This window comes from Lepidochelys kempii, chromosome 7, assembly GCF_965140285.1.
Source record: "Lepidochelys kempii isolate rLepKem1 chromosome 7, rLepKem1.hap1, whole genome shotgun sequence".
Lineage (NCBI taxonomy): Eukaryota > Metazoa > Chordata > Testudines > Cheloniidae > Lepidochelys > Lepidochelys kempii.
In genome coordinates, this window is record NC_136386.1 from 53509186 (window position 1) to 53523570 (window position 14385).

General features: G+C 42.8%; 1 protein-coding gene across 17 annotated transcripts in view; it reads right to left on the minus strand.

Annotated features, from left to right (window-relative positions):
• Positions 1-5650: 5650 nt before the first annotated feature.
• Positions 5651-14385, minus strand: part of USP54 (ubiquitin specific peptidase 54) — a 279027-nt gene continuing 270292 nt past the window's right edge. For 12 of the 17 annotated variants that reach the window (XM_073352837.2, XM_073352834.2, XM_073352844.2 and 9 more), the window contains 4 exons: positions 12892-13010; positions 10255-10392; positions 8254-8440; positions 5651-7116 (listed from right to left, as the gene is read on the minus strand). In XM_073352837.2, the coding sequence (XP_073208938.2) occupies positions 6464-7116; positions 8254-8440; positions 10255-10392; positions 12892-13010 (1097 nt within the window). In that variant the 3' untranslated portion in view covers positions 5651-6463. Of the gene's footprint in view, positions 7117-8253; positions 8441-10254; positions 10393-12891; positions 13011-14385 lie in introns of those variants that run through there. The other 5 variants (XM_073352843.2, XM_073352847.2, XM_073352853.2 and 2 more) reach the window with 5 other exon arrangements.

The window sequence follows — 14385 nt, forward strand, 5'->3', positions numbered from 1 at the left end:
AAGGCTTTTTGAAAATCTAAGTACATTATAGCCACTGGATCCCCCTTGTCAACATGCTTGTTGACCCCCTTAAAGAATTCTAGTAGATTGGTGAGGTATGATTTCCAGCTACAAAAAACATGTTGATTCTTCCCCCAACAAACTCTGTTAATTTGTCTGATAATTCTGTTCTTTACTATAGTTTCAGCCAGCTTGCCCGGTACCGAAGTTAGGCTTATTGACCTGTAATTGTTGGGATTGCCTCTGGAGCCTTTTTAATAAATTGGCGTCACATTAGCCATTCTCCAGTCATCCAGTACAAAAGCTGATTTAAATGATAGGTTACATACCACAGTTAGTAGTTCTGCAATTTCACATTTGAGCTCCTTCAGAATTCACCCTTCCTTGGGTGAATACCATCCGGTCCTGGTGACTTATTACTGTTTAGTTTATCAATTTGTTCCAACACCTCTGCTAATGACTCCTCAATCCGGGACAGTTCCTCAGATTTGTCACCTAAAAAGAATGGCTCAGGTTTCGGAATCTCCCTCACATCAAAAGCTGTTCAGACTGATGCAAAGAATTAATTTAGTTTCTCTGTAATGGCCTTATAATCCTCGAGTGCTCCTTTAGCATCTTGATCGTCCAGGGGCCCCACTGGTTGTTTAGCAGGCTTCCTACTTCTGATGTACTTAAAAAAATGTTTGCTATTACTTTTTGAGTCTTTGGCTAGCTGTTCTTCAAATTCTTTTTTGGCCTTCCTAATGATAGTTTTACACTTCAGTTGCCAGAGTTTATGCTCCTTTCTATTTTCTAAATCCTCACTAGAATTTAACTTCCACTTTTTAAAGGATGCCTTTTTGCCTCTCACTGCTTCTTTTACTTTGCTGTTTCGCCACGGTGGCACTTTTTGGGTTCTCTTACTATGTTTTTTTTAATTTGGAGTACACATTTAAGTTGAGCCTCTATTATGGTGTCTTAAAAAAGTTTCCATCTAGCTTGTAGGAATTTCACTTTTGGCACTTTACCTTTTAATTTAAATTACCTTTTAACTTCCTCATTTTTGTGTAGTTCCTCTTTCTGAAATTAAATGCTACTGTGTTGGGCTGCTTTGGTGTCCTCCGCACTCCCCAGGGATGTTAAGTTTAATTATGTTATGGTCACTATTACCGAGCGGTTCAGCTATATTCACCCTTGGACCAAATCCTGTGCTCAGTTTAGGACTAAATCAAGAATTGCCTCTCCTCTTGAGGGTTCCAGGATTAGCTGCTCCAAGAAGCAGTCATTTAAGTGTTAAGAAACTTTATCCCTGCATCCCGTCCTGAGGTGACATGTACCCAATCAATATGGGGATAGTTGAAATCCCCCATTCTTACTCATTTTTTAATTTTTATAGCCTCTTATCTCCCTGAGCATTTCACAGTCACTATCACCATCATGGTCAGGTGGTTGGTAGTATATCCCTACTGCTATATTCTTACTATTCAAGCATAGAATTACTATCCATAGAGATTCTGTGGTACAGTTTGGTTCATTTAAGATTTTTACTTCATTTGACTCAGGCTGGAGTATGAGCCACAGTCAAGCTAATGAGAGACCACTAATTAATCTGCAGGTGTTCATGCCCAACTCAAACACTTGATAACAATGTTCAAAGGATTTATACTCAATTGAAATTATGTCAATTGAATTGTGTTTCAGGTGATGTTAAGACGGTCAGATCATCAAACAGCATGACTTCCAAATGAAGCGTTTTGTGGAATTGAGTGCCACTTTAAGAGAGGAAGTACTGCTTTTCCCCTTGTAAATTTATGTTATTAAATCCATTTCAGGTTCTTTGTGTGTGACTCAGATATACTAAGGCACTGTTGGAATCCCTGTTTGTTCATTTCAGCCCTCTAGTTCAGGTTAATAAATTATCAATTTCCCAAAGAGTAATAAACACACATAATAGGTTTTTTCATCCAATTTTGAAATCAGGTACCTTCAAGCATGACTGAGGAAGAATGAAGGGATATTTTCCATATGTAGATAAAACAAAACAATTTGGGCACTATAAACACTGGTATGATTTAAAACAAATTGCACCAATTCAGAAGCTGTTGCTCTTCATGGCTTTGAGACAAAGCAGGAGTATTCCTCGCTTTTGAGTTGACAGGAGAAAAAACATGGAACAAACTTTTCCTTTTTATTTGCAAATACAGCGTACTGCGAACGACTATTTGGAAAGATGATCTTCGTCTCCTAGTTTTGCTTGGTAGATTGTGTTTTTCAGACAGCTGACCCTAAACTGTCTGAGCCAGAACCTGAGGTCTGACTGAAGCACACAACAAAGGGTGGGGGTGTATGTGTGCAAAGGTGGTATAAAGCTTACCTTCGTGTTCACCTTCTCCTGGGGCTGCAGTAACTTCCTCTGGCTGCTAAAGGCACCAAGGGGCTGAAACCACGACCATGGATTGGTCCCAACCCCATACCTATCCTCCATGAACTTATCTAGTTCTTTTTTGAACCCTGTTTTAGTCTTGGCCTTCACAACATCCTCGGGCAAAGAGTTCTGCAGATTGACTCTGAGCTGTATGAAGAAATACTTCCTTTTGTTTGTTTTAAACCTGCTGCCTATTAATTTCATTTGGTGACCCCTAGTTCTTGTGTTACGAGAGGGAGTAAATAACACTTCCTTATTTACTTTCTCCACACCTCTATGATATCCTGCCTTAGTCATCTCTTTTCCTAGATGAAAAGTCTCAGCCTTATTAGTCTCTCCTCATATGGAAGCTGTTCCATACCCCTAATCATTTTTGTTGCCCTTTTATGTACTTTTTCCAGTATGTCTTTTTTTGAGATGGGGTGACATCTGCATACAGTATTCAAGATGCGGACTTACTATGGTTTTATACAGAGGCAATAGGATATTTTCTTTCTTAATTATTCCCAACATTCTGTTTGCTTTTTGACTGCTGCTGCACATTGAGTGGATGTTTTCAGAGAACTATCCACAATGACTCCCAAGATCTCTTTCTTGAGTGGTAACAGCCAATTTAGACCCCATCATAATATATGTATAGCTGGAATTATGTTTTTCAATGTGCATTTCTTTGGATTTACCCCATCCTCATCCCCAACAGCAGGTTAAGGGGGATTGGGGTAGGAGCCTCTCTGCCAGCTCTACACCAGCAGGAGATTCCCCTTGCACTGGAGTGATACTCCCGCAGAGGGATACGCCAGCTCTATAGCCAGAGTCTGCCAGCAGTGCAGCTCAAGATGCCCGACCTGCACCAGAGGACCTGGCTTTTTATGTGTACAATGCATGACACTAATGATGAAATCCCAATCAAGTATTTGCTTAAGCCAATGTTCAACGGATTTACAGATTAGTACAAAGTTCTCAGTGGTGCTATTAAAACATACAGATCATTAAATTGACATGCTACCCAAATGAAGGGGTTATTTTTTGTAAATGGATGTTAACAGAGGAGCATACTACAGAAAAATGTGACTGGCTACATGAGACACAACCTCCAAATGTAGTTATTGTCATCAAAGAGGCATTACGATGGCAAATATTTAGATACAAGAGAAAAAATAGGTCTCCCAAACTCTCAGACAGCAGAAATATTGATAAATATGACCTCTGTGTTTAGTATAATCCTGAGAAGAGAGAGATGGGAATGAAAATTAAGACACTAAACAAGAATAACGAAGATACTAGACTAAGCTAAACAAACAAGTAGATTCTAGACACAATGGTAATACAATGAGTACCTTTTAAAATGAAGCAGTAGAGGGCACTAAAATGCAGTCTATGCTTTCCAGTGACTGTTTGGAGGGTGAGGGGGGGAAGAATTGGATTTAAAGTCCAACTTTTAATTCACACCTATTGTAACACACATCTGCCTTTGTTATATCATCTCCAACCACGCAATAATTTGGCCTGCAAGAAACTAGATATCCTGGATATCTCATGGGAAATGGCCAAATCCAGCCTCTTCAGGACAAGACAGAGAAACTGAAGACAACCCCTACCTCCAAAATGAAGAAACAAGTGTGGGTGTTCCTAGGCTTAGTAAGCTATTACTGCCATTTGATACCCCGCTTTTCACCTTTGACGGACCCCACAAAGACATAGCCGAAGCAGCAGATAAGGCCGTGTGAGGAAATCTTTCAAAAGATCAGGGACATTCTGTGGTGGCCCAGAGATTTTTTATTACCATTTACTCTCCAAACCAATGCATTGAGTGGGCCTAGGAGCTGTATCATCACAAAACGTCCAAGGAATGGAGCAGAAAATTCCAAAAGTGAGAGACAAAAGATTCCCCCATAGAGAAAGAATATTGGGTTATAAGGTGGGCTGTGATGGTAGCAGGAGTCCTGTTTTATGTAATAATGGACCATACTGCCATATTACAGTGGGTGCAGGCAATGAAGGACATAAGGTGATGATACTCAGCGCTGGATCTCTGTGCTTCCCTAGTACTACAGTATGAGAACGCAGATTTCTTTTCCTGGGCAGGAGGAGACATTAGAATGTGTGATGTGAAGATGGAACCCCCAAGCCCATTCTGCCAGGGAAGGTATGTGACAGGATGCACCAGGCATTCGCTGCCCCCTGCTGGAGACCCTGCTGCCTTGGTGCAACCTGCCCTAGGAAGCTTCCCTACAGGAAGAGAAAGGCAGTAATTTTTGGACATCCCGGGCTGCCCAGAAAGGCCTTCCAGGGTCAACCACTGATGGAATCAACAATACTTGGTCCTCCAATGGTTAGACGGCTAGGAGCAAGAAGCAGCCAATATGGGCCCAGCGGGGCACATAAAAAAAAAAAGGGCTGCTGCCTCTACAAAATGGCAGTTGCGGGGTGTAGCCAGAGGAGGAGGAAGGCTCTTCCCTCTACCCTAACACAAAAATCCAGGCCTGGCCAGGGCCTGTTGCTGACCTTACTGTGCCAGCTTTTTGATTTCTTTGTGTGAATGTAAGGCCTGGGCAGGCCAGCCTGAATTAGACATTGGTTATACTATTGACAACTAGGTGAGCTCGCTCTGTGCGACATCATCAGTGGCTCAGTCGAGCTGTTGACCTAGACTGACCATTTCTAGATGACCCTTCTGTAGGAGACTAAAAAGAGCTTGACTGTGTACAATACTAATGTGCACATGTCCTACATTTTTCTCATCCAGATATCTCAAAATACCTTTCCAGAGAGAAAGGGTACCCCATTTTTACAGGGGAAAGTGAAGCGCAGAGGGGCGAAGCAACTAGTCCACAAAGCAAGCGAGTGGAATTGGAAGAGTCAGGAACAGAATACTGGATTCCTGACTCAGACCTCTGCTCTAATTACAAGTGCTTCTTTATAAATGATTTGTTAATAAATTACCATTATTAATGAATTACCTTTATGAATGAGAGAGACAAGGTGAGTGAGGTAATATATCTTTTATTGGTGGAAGAGACAGGCTTTTGAGCTACACAGAGCTCTTCTTCAGGTCTGGAAAAAGAGATTACCTCACTCATCTTGTGTGTCTCATATCCTCAGATCAATACAGCTACAACATTGAAAACAAATTTATATGTAGCTTTTATTATTCCACTTAGTGTATTAAAAAACACAGATCAGAGCTTTCAGGCCAGTCGCTGAGTAAAACCAAATAAAAAATGAAGATGATTCATACACAGGAAATTAAATAGAACTATTCCATAGATTTATTTGAAAAATACTTACAAAAGCAAGTATGTTTGACCCTAAAATAGCTAAACTTATTCTGTGTTTACATTGGTGTAATTAAGCGTGCAGCATTAACAGTCGTTTCTGTTTGAAGCATTGTTAGTTTGCCTGAAGGAAGTGGGGAAAGTTCTGGTATACTCTGGGGCAATGTCTCCTTCCCCCTTCCTCAGTAGCAACTACAGCTGTGGCCTGTGCTTGAAGTCTCAGCACAACTGAATGTTGGGTTTGCCTCACTTACCACCAGTCCTGTCATGTTTAGATTTGCTGGAACCTGGAAGGTGGATCAGTTTTTCCCCCAGTAAGGAACACAAGAGGGAGGTGGAGAAAAAAACAAACGGAAAATAGCATATTGGCTTTGTATGCAATGAATTTAGCAGAACTACGTTTCATGCTTGAGTCCTTTAAAGAGTGGTCCTTTTTGCTAATGGTACATCTTTCTTCAAAATAAATGTGCACCCGTGAGCTTATCCACAGCCAGTGCCCCTTATACCTACTATTGACTATAGCGTGTACTGCTGAGAGGGGCTGGGATTGGAATAGCTGAGAGCTCCCCACAGAGACAGCAGTTCAGCAATACAGGAAAAGAAATACAGTGCAATTAGTTCCCACATACCGTATAGCTATGTTTTAAGACACGACTAGTAGAGCTACAGACTGAACAGTTAGCTGCCTTGTTATTAACTGCACCTCAGCAACAGTTACAGTTCAGACAGTCTGCTCACAAGGGGGTTTGATCAATGCTGGGAACACATTGAGTGGAACAAGACCTCACCAGCCGCTATTCTGCAGGGTGGCAGGAGCAGCTGCTGCTCGGGCCATCATCCTTTGGTGCACCTCAGAAGCAGAAGAAAAAGTCCCATCCACCATGTGCACTGGTAGTGTTCTCCGGCCACCAGGCTGAGGGGTAAAGCTGTTCTGACGCCAGTCTTCTTCTGGGGGCATATCTACTCTCCTTGGTCCAGGGGCCTTAGTACGCGAGGGAGGCACAGGGCAACCCTGAGAGGCAACAGGGTCCCAAGAAAGCCCCTGTGGTACTCTGAAGGTACTGTAGTCTGTGCTAGGACGTGGCCTGCAATTGATGGCATAGGACTCGTGCATTTGGTGTTGGGAGGGCTGCTGGAGGAAGCTTTCCTGTAACCCCTTGTCTGGCTGGGCAGTGTATCCCAACTGCAATGTTCGTTTGTCTGGCAGTGTTGCTGTTTGTCTGGCATTGTGGCTCATCTGAAGCCGATGGCCAGAGATCCTTGATGCTCCACCTTCCACATGCTGGTCAACAAGAGGTCTCTGACCTTGGGAAGAAGAGCATTTCTGTGTGCAAGGGAGACTCCTGTAGCTCAGTGCCATACCTGGGTGGTCTTCACCTTGGAAAGTTTCACCCCGGTCAGGCACAACCAGAAGTTTTTGGACGTTCTTCTGATCTCCTGTGGGGAGAGGGGGGAAAGAGTTCAGTCAGTTATATTTTAATTTATTTTCCTCTCAAAACCTCTTTAACTGTGGCCCACAGCTGATATGAACGGGTAAACTGAACCAAGCCTAAAACAGGGCACCGACTGACCTATGATTCGGAATGAGTGAAAACTGAGCAGCACACTCCTTGTATTCACTTTCCTTCTGCAGCTCAACCCACCCCCAGAAAAGAGCTCCAACCTGTCTTTCTGCAGGTGCAGTCACACACACTAATGGGACACCAGATTTCCTAAACAGTCAGCACTTTTTGTAACATGTTCAATGTCACCTGAGAAGGAGCCCAATAAGAAAATTAAAGACACATGTTCTAAGGGTTTCTGGATAACTTTCATGGTGACCTCTCATGCAGGAATTTGTAGCATCAACAGGATTGTAATTCCAAAAGATCTCACACACAAGTGATTTTTGAGGGAAGTATCTTATATAACAGAACATAGTACTAATAACCAGCTCCTCCTCAGTCAGTCACTGTGCACCCCTCCCACAAACACAGTTAAACACAAAAAAACTTGGTGGACCTTTGGGTCATCTCTGAGGAATGTGTGCATCATTTATAGCTTCATTTCTTGTGTTAAAAACAGCGTAATATAATTAATCTAATAGGAATGGTGTGTTATGAGAACATAAGAATGGCCATACTGGGTCAGACCAAAGGTCCGTCTAGCCAGTATCCTGTCTTCTGACAGTGGCCCATGCCAAGTGCCCCAGAGGATGCTATAGATGCTATATAAAATAGTAAGAAGAGTTCCACTGGGTTATGTCAGACACTTTTGTTGGCCAGGTACCTCCTCCTGTATATATGTAATGAAAACATTACCACAACTATTGAAATACTTAACAGCCATACCTCTAACATAAAGACTGCCCCTTTATATTATATCCATATAGCACAGCATTATTAAAGCAGTGTAGAAGGGACAGTGAAGAAAAAAAGGCAATTTATCCTTCCAAATTTCTGAAGGTATTCAGGCAGTTGATAAAACCATCACTATGGCAGACAAGATCCAAAGAGCTGTCCTTCAGCAACAGCAGGGAAAGAATCACACACAGCATTTCTGATCATGCAGGAGGGTGAAGAGTCCTGTGATTACCTGATGGTCTACGTGCCTTGCCCACCATGCTAGGCATCAGTACATCATAGGACAGGTTCTGCATCTGGGTTGGGTAGTGGTGGGGATCAAAGGGTAACACAGAAGGATCGTGGGGAAAAGGGAGGGAAGTGGAGCTGGAAGAACGGTGCGTGGTTTCCTTTGGCATTTTCCTCACATTTGGTGCTTCCTTTTGACAAAATGAGAAAGGAAAGAAACCACAAATGATGATTAAACACAAAGTTGGGCTCAACCAAGAAAACATGGTGGGGATCCAGGAAGGAGAGAGGGATGAGTCACCAGAACAAGTACCTGAATCTGTCTATGAAAGAGAAAGAAATAGATGATAACAATACCCACCCCAGAAAGGTTCTTTGGTAACAGATCAGAAAAAACAGATCAGATAAAAACCCAACATACCCGCTCAGAAAACCCCCCCACCATCATACTCGCATCTCACTCAGAACAGCAGCAATAACCGTGTGCAAGAAAAAAAAAATCAATCTGCTCTTTCCTAATCACCTTTTGAAGGGCTGGGCCACACATGCCAGGAAAATGTAAACTATTGAAGCCTCTCCCTTGCTAAATATGCTTTATTAAGAGCAAAACAGTGATGTAGGGCACAACTTTCTAATACGGTAGTGGAGTTTGAGCTTTTGCATCAATGCAAGGTTGGGATAAGGCCCTACCTACAAGTGAAAGTTGCACTGGTTTAATTAAATGGATTTGAAAACAAAATTTTAGTCAAACTTGTATGATTGGACTAGGCCTAAAGCTAAAACTTGAGTCATGCTATAGCATTCAACCTTGCTTAACACTGAATTTGCAGCTCAACTCTCCCATTTTTATTCTGCTACTTTCAAACAAAGCTAATGCTTTTAGCTTTCCTTTGAAGAAGTCTAAACATGGCTAGTGAAAAATCAGAACAAAACCAATACACCACATTACTTCATACTCTTAAAACTTTCTCCTCCTCAAAGAAATCACCCAGCTAAACACTGACAGCAATCTGTTCCTGCTTTTCTCAGACTTACAGTTCAATAAAAATCCCTGCTTTTCAATTAAATGAATTTGGTGGAACTCTGAAAGGGGAACATTATTTAGTGCAATTAGACCCAGCAACAGTCTTCATTCCCTTAATAAGCATGTTGACCAAGGGAGCATACTTTCCCTGCCCTTTGAGCAGGAGGGTCAGCTAGCCAACACCCACCTCACCTTACATCCAGTTCCACTAGAATTTGTTCAGAAATGAAATATAGACAAGCATGGTTTAAAAAAGTTAAACAAAAAATAGTGTTAGAGTAACTGAACTTTACTTAATCAGTTGAAAGGACACAACTTGAAAAAACAACAACTTAACTTCTGCCTGAAAATACGGTACATTTTTCAAGTTTCAGATTTGTTACATCTAACCTGAGAGTACTGACAAAGATGATGGAGAAAAGCAGTCTCTCTCTGTTTTTAAGTTGTTTACTTTGTACAAGTAACAGCACTTTGTGTATAATCACTATTTCTTGAGGAAGGTATGCCTTATAAACACTAACAAGGAAGAAAAAATTTCCTTATATATACCGTTAAAGAATTATTTTGTTAAATCACAGCCCATATTGTTTATGGGGGCTCTATTAAAAACTGTAATTTTTAAGCTAGTCAATATCCAGAATAGATAAACTTCAGATTGACTGTGTCCCTTTACCAGGGTTAGCCCTGTTAGCACACATACACAAGCTTTGGTTGGCACAATTCTAGGTGTGGTGACTCTAAAAGCAGCCAATTTGGTTACTCCAAAATAAAAGCTGACTTCTCCATCCAACAGAGAAAAAAGGGAATGATTCACTGGAACAAATTTTCATCCTTCTGAACTGGTATCAATGGTGTTCAATTGCATGCCTTTCCTGTTACTACTTGCTAGTGGAGTTGATGAGGGAAAGGAGGAGGAAAAGCAGCTCCCAACTCTATCCCAAGCAGTCATCTCTTTGCAATGCTGAGGTTCATTCTACTTACAAAACTATGAGAGGAGACCAGGGTCTCTTCCCTGTTTGTGATGACTGTCCCACTGAGACTGCGAGCAATGCGACGGAAATTCTCTGCACTGTACATCTCCTCTTCTGGCTCCCTGCTATGGCCTCTGGCATATGCAACCTGCAGACAACGTTACCACATTCAGAAAGATCTCTCCATGGAAAATTGCATTGAACAGTGATTCAGGAGAAGAAGTTGATAAGAATACGATGGACTTAGTGAAATACATTAATCCTTCCTTTTCTTACTCCTGCGGGAATTCTGCACCACTGCATATGTGCAAAATTAATGTCCCCCACAGATTTCTTTGCTTCCCTGCAAAAAAATGACTTTCTGACAGGGAAGCTGCAAGAGCAGTTGTGCACCATTCCCTAGCAGCGCAGGTACATTGTTTCAGGCACCCACAGCAGCCGGCAGAGAGGTAAATCATTGTGGGGCTGGGGACACCCCAGCTAGCAGCTCCTACCCTGAGCTGGGATCAGCTGTTAGTCCCGGCTGGGCTGGAGGCAGGAAAGGATGAAACTTCCTCTTCCCCCGCAAGGAGTGACTGGGGCTGTGTCAGACCCACCCCCGGAAACCTTCCCCAACTCCAGGAAGCTCAGCATCCTCCCTCCACCACTCCTGAGCTGTTGGCGGAGGGGTCACTATACAGGGAGCTGCTCCACCATCCACCCAGTCCCCGTGCATCCAGACCTCCCATACTTAGACACCCTTGCCAAGCCTCCCCCTAGTCCTCCATACCTGAAACCCCACTGAACCTCAACCCCTGCATCTGGAGCCTCCCCTGCAACCAGACTCCCTGCCTCCTGATGCCCACCCCGGCACCCAGACCACCCCTCACTGAGCTTCCTGCACTCAAACTCCACCCTGATGCCCCACCCCCTGCACCACCCTGAGCCCCCACATCCAGACCCCCATGCCACTGACCTTCAATTAGCTGCACCCAGTGCCCCACTCCCCCAGCACCTGAACTCCCCCGCTGAGACCCCCACATCCAAACCCCTCCGCTGATTCCCAACTACTTCACCCAGAAGCCCCTGCAGAGTCCCATTGCCCCTACACCTGGAACCTCTGTGCATCCGGATCCCCCCACACCTAGACTCCCCACTGAGCTGCCTGCATCCAGATTATCCCACACAGAATCTTCTCACCCCATACCTGGATCCCCCCACACTGAGCCCCTCCACATTTGGATCCTGCCTGGTTGAGCCTGCCTGCCCCACACCTGGTGTGCCTGGTGTTTCTGGGGTAGGCCCAGGCTTTGTGCTGTGTCAGGGTTGGGTGCAGCCTCACCGCTGAGTGTGTGTCCTGGGGGTGGGGGGCTGCAGGGTGATTTCCCACCTTCATGCAGCCAGTGGCCTGTGCTCCCCAGTGCCATGCTGGAGTCTCTGCATTTATTTATTGACAAATAAAACCTGCAGAATTTTGCAGAATTTTAAAATATTGTACACAGAATTTTTAATTTTTTGGCACAGAATGCCCTCAGCCTCAGGAGTATTGAATTCATTAGACCTCATTCAGGTCTAACCCAAAAGCATAAAGCAAGTGAGTCTGTTAAATTCTCATTAATAAAAATAGTATCCTCATGATCAGTTTTTCACCTTATTATGTACACTGGCAGACACGTGCAACTGAGATTCTATGTCTTATAATTTCTTAAAGACAGGATTTAAAACCTTAATGGGATGAGTCTACCCAAAGGACTGCTTGCTGCCTTGTGCTCCATTATGGCAGCTGAGATAAGCAGGACTGGAATTGATGACTATCCCAAAACATAATCTGAAGAGTTTTGGAGCCTTCTCAAATCTTCTCACCATGATTATTTGCTTCCTTTCATCGCTGGTGGCTAGCAAGTGGTTTATTCTATGTTGGAGTGGGAAATTGTTGCTTCTTTTTACCTCTTTCCTTCTGCTCTCAGCTTGATAAACAGGTTCTTCTATTTGCGAACACTGCATTTTCAATCATTTTTTTCTTGAGTGCCCAGATACTTTCAGATATAGGTACCTAAATATTACAGCTAATTATTTAACTGGCTTCTCTGAGAAAAGCTATTGAGTATGAAAACTGAGCAGTATTCAGGTGAGTTAGAATGTGTGCTCCAAAGGTTCTGGAAACAGCAGCACAAGACAGATTGTAGTGCAGGTAGTGCTACCTTCTCTTACTCCGAGTGGACCAAGGAGCATTAGGGGTCAGCTATTATTTGTACATTACACTATATTAAACCCTCTACTTTCAAAACATGCAAGATGACATGATCCAAGAAAGGAGACAGTGTAAAAGCAGTTGATATAATATGAAGAGGCAATTCCTAGGAGTTAGCAATGGAAAATATCTCCTTGCAATGCAAAATGGTTCCCTGCAGTCCATTAAAGTATAATCAGAGGTACTAGCTCTGAAACTGTGAGGACACATATCCCTGAAGAGGTCACCACTTAGAATGTAACACTGACCCCAAGTCACCCACTTTCTTGATGCTCAATCCCAAGTAGGACTACATAAAATAATCTCTTTAAAGTTCAATATGAGTGATACTACTGCCTCTCATATGGAATTTTTTCCACTTTTCTTGCTGCTGGAATGTCCAATTCCCCCACAACCACACAACATTTTAGGTGCTACCTTGGAGACAGGAGAGACAATGGCTCCATAGAGATTGTGCTCAATCTCTGCTGTCGGCGTTTTCGAGAGACCCATGCTGGCTACAGTGTGAAGTTTCCTCACAGTTATGTTTGCAGAGACTGTGGAGGGAAATAAAGAAGTGAGATTAAACTCAAGATCTGACTCTGCACTTGTGGAACATGATTAGTTATCTCAGCCCTGGCTCAAACAGAGAGTGAATATCTATAGACATAAAAGAACGTTACTTACCAATAACCGGAGTTCTTTGAGACAAGCCCCTGCACAGCCACACTTACAGGATCAAAGTATCTGATCACAAGATTTCAGAATCTCTAGTGAACAGTGTCCATTGGGGTGACTTATTCCTCCTCCTTTGCCCCCATTCAGGGTTCTACAGGTTTAAAAGGAGTAGCAGCCCCAGTTGCTCCTCAGTTCCTTCTGCTAATTCAGGAATTGTGAAACTCAGACCCCAAAGAAATGGGGAAGGTGAGTGAAGAAGTATGAATGTGCAGAGGTTCATCTCAAAGAACTCCCGTTACTAGTAAGTAACCTGCATTTTTTCAAGTGGTCTCGGCACATTCTTATTTGTGGGAGTTTAGTGAGCAGTACCAGCTCGAGGAAGGAGGACTTTAGAATTCTAGATTAACAAGGACTGCAAAATTGCCAAAAATGAATGCAATGTCATGAGTGACTACAATCTTTTACTCTCCCCAGACAGGCCACAATTGAAAAAAGACACCTGAAAGCATATGTAGAGCTTCAAATAGCAGCCTTCCAAACTGACTAAGATCACGCAAAGACAAGCTATGTAAACAACATTAGGCCTAGCTGAGTATCTTTTAATACCTTCAGGTGGCTGAACACCACCCTTGTCATAACATCAGTCATACACAAACTGATGCATTTGGGCAACCTCTGAGCTTTGATGGAAAGATCCCCAGTGCCATCTGTTAGCCACTATATAAAAGTTAAGCATAGAATACACCATATTAATAGGTATGGTATTAATAAAACAAAACTATATATATTGGTGTTGGGAAGTTATGTCAAGTGAATTTATTATGCTCTTCCCTCCCCTTGGGGGGAGGGGTGGAGTGGGGGTAGGGCCTGGGGATGAGCTGGGAGGTTTGGGGGTCAGTGAAAAAATTTAAATCAAAATGGGGGTCCTTGGGTTACTAAAGGTTGAGAACCGCTGCATTAGAAAATAGGAGACTTGTACAAAGCATTTATGCATCTTTGGCTTTGACCAAGTACAGATAGGGAATACTTTCATAGCTCATCAACACGTGGAATGTAGTATTCAACACTAGATATGGGAAACTATAGACAAGTACCAAGGACAAAGCTGGCACAAACTAGTGGGTTAAACTTACATTTTGTGTGTAAAGAGTTTTTTAACTTGTAAAATCATACTATAAATACAACTAGCTGAAATACATATCTTTGAAGCACAGCTTCTGCATAAAATGAACGTGCTGCAAGAATTTGCTCCAC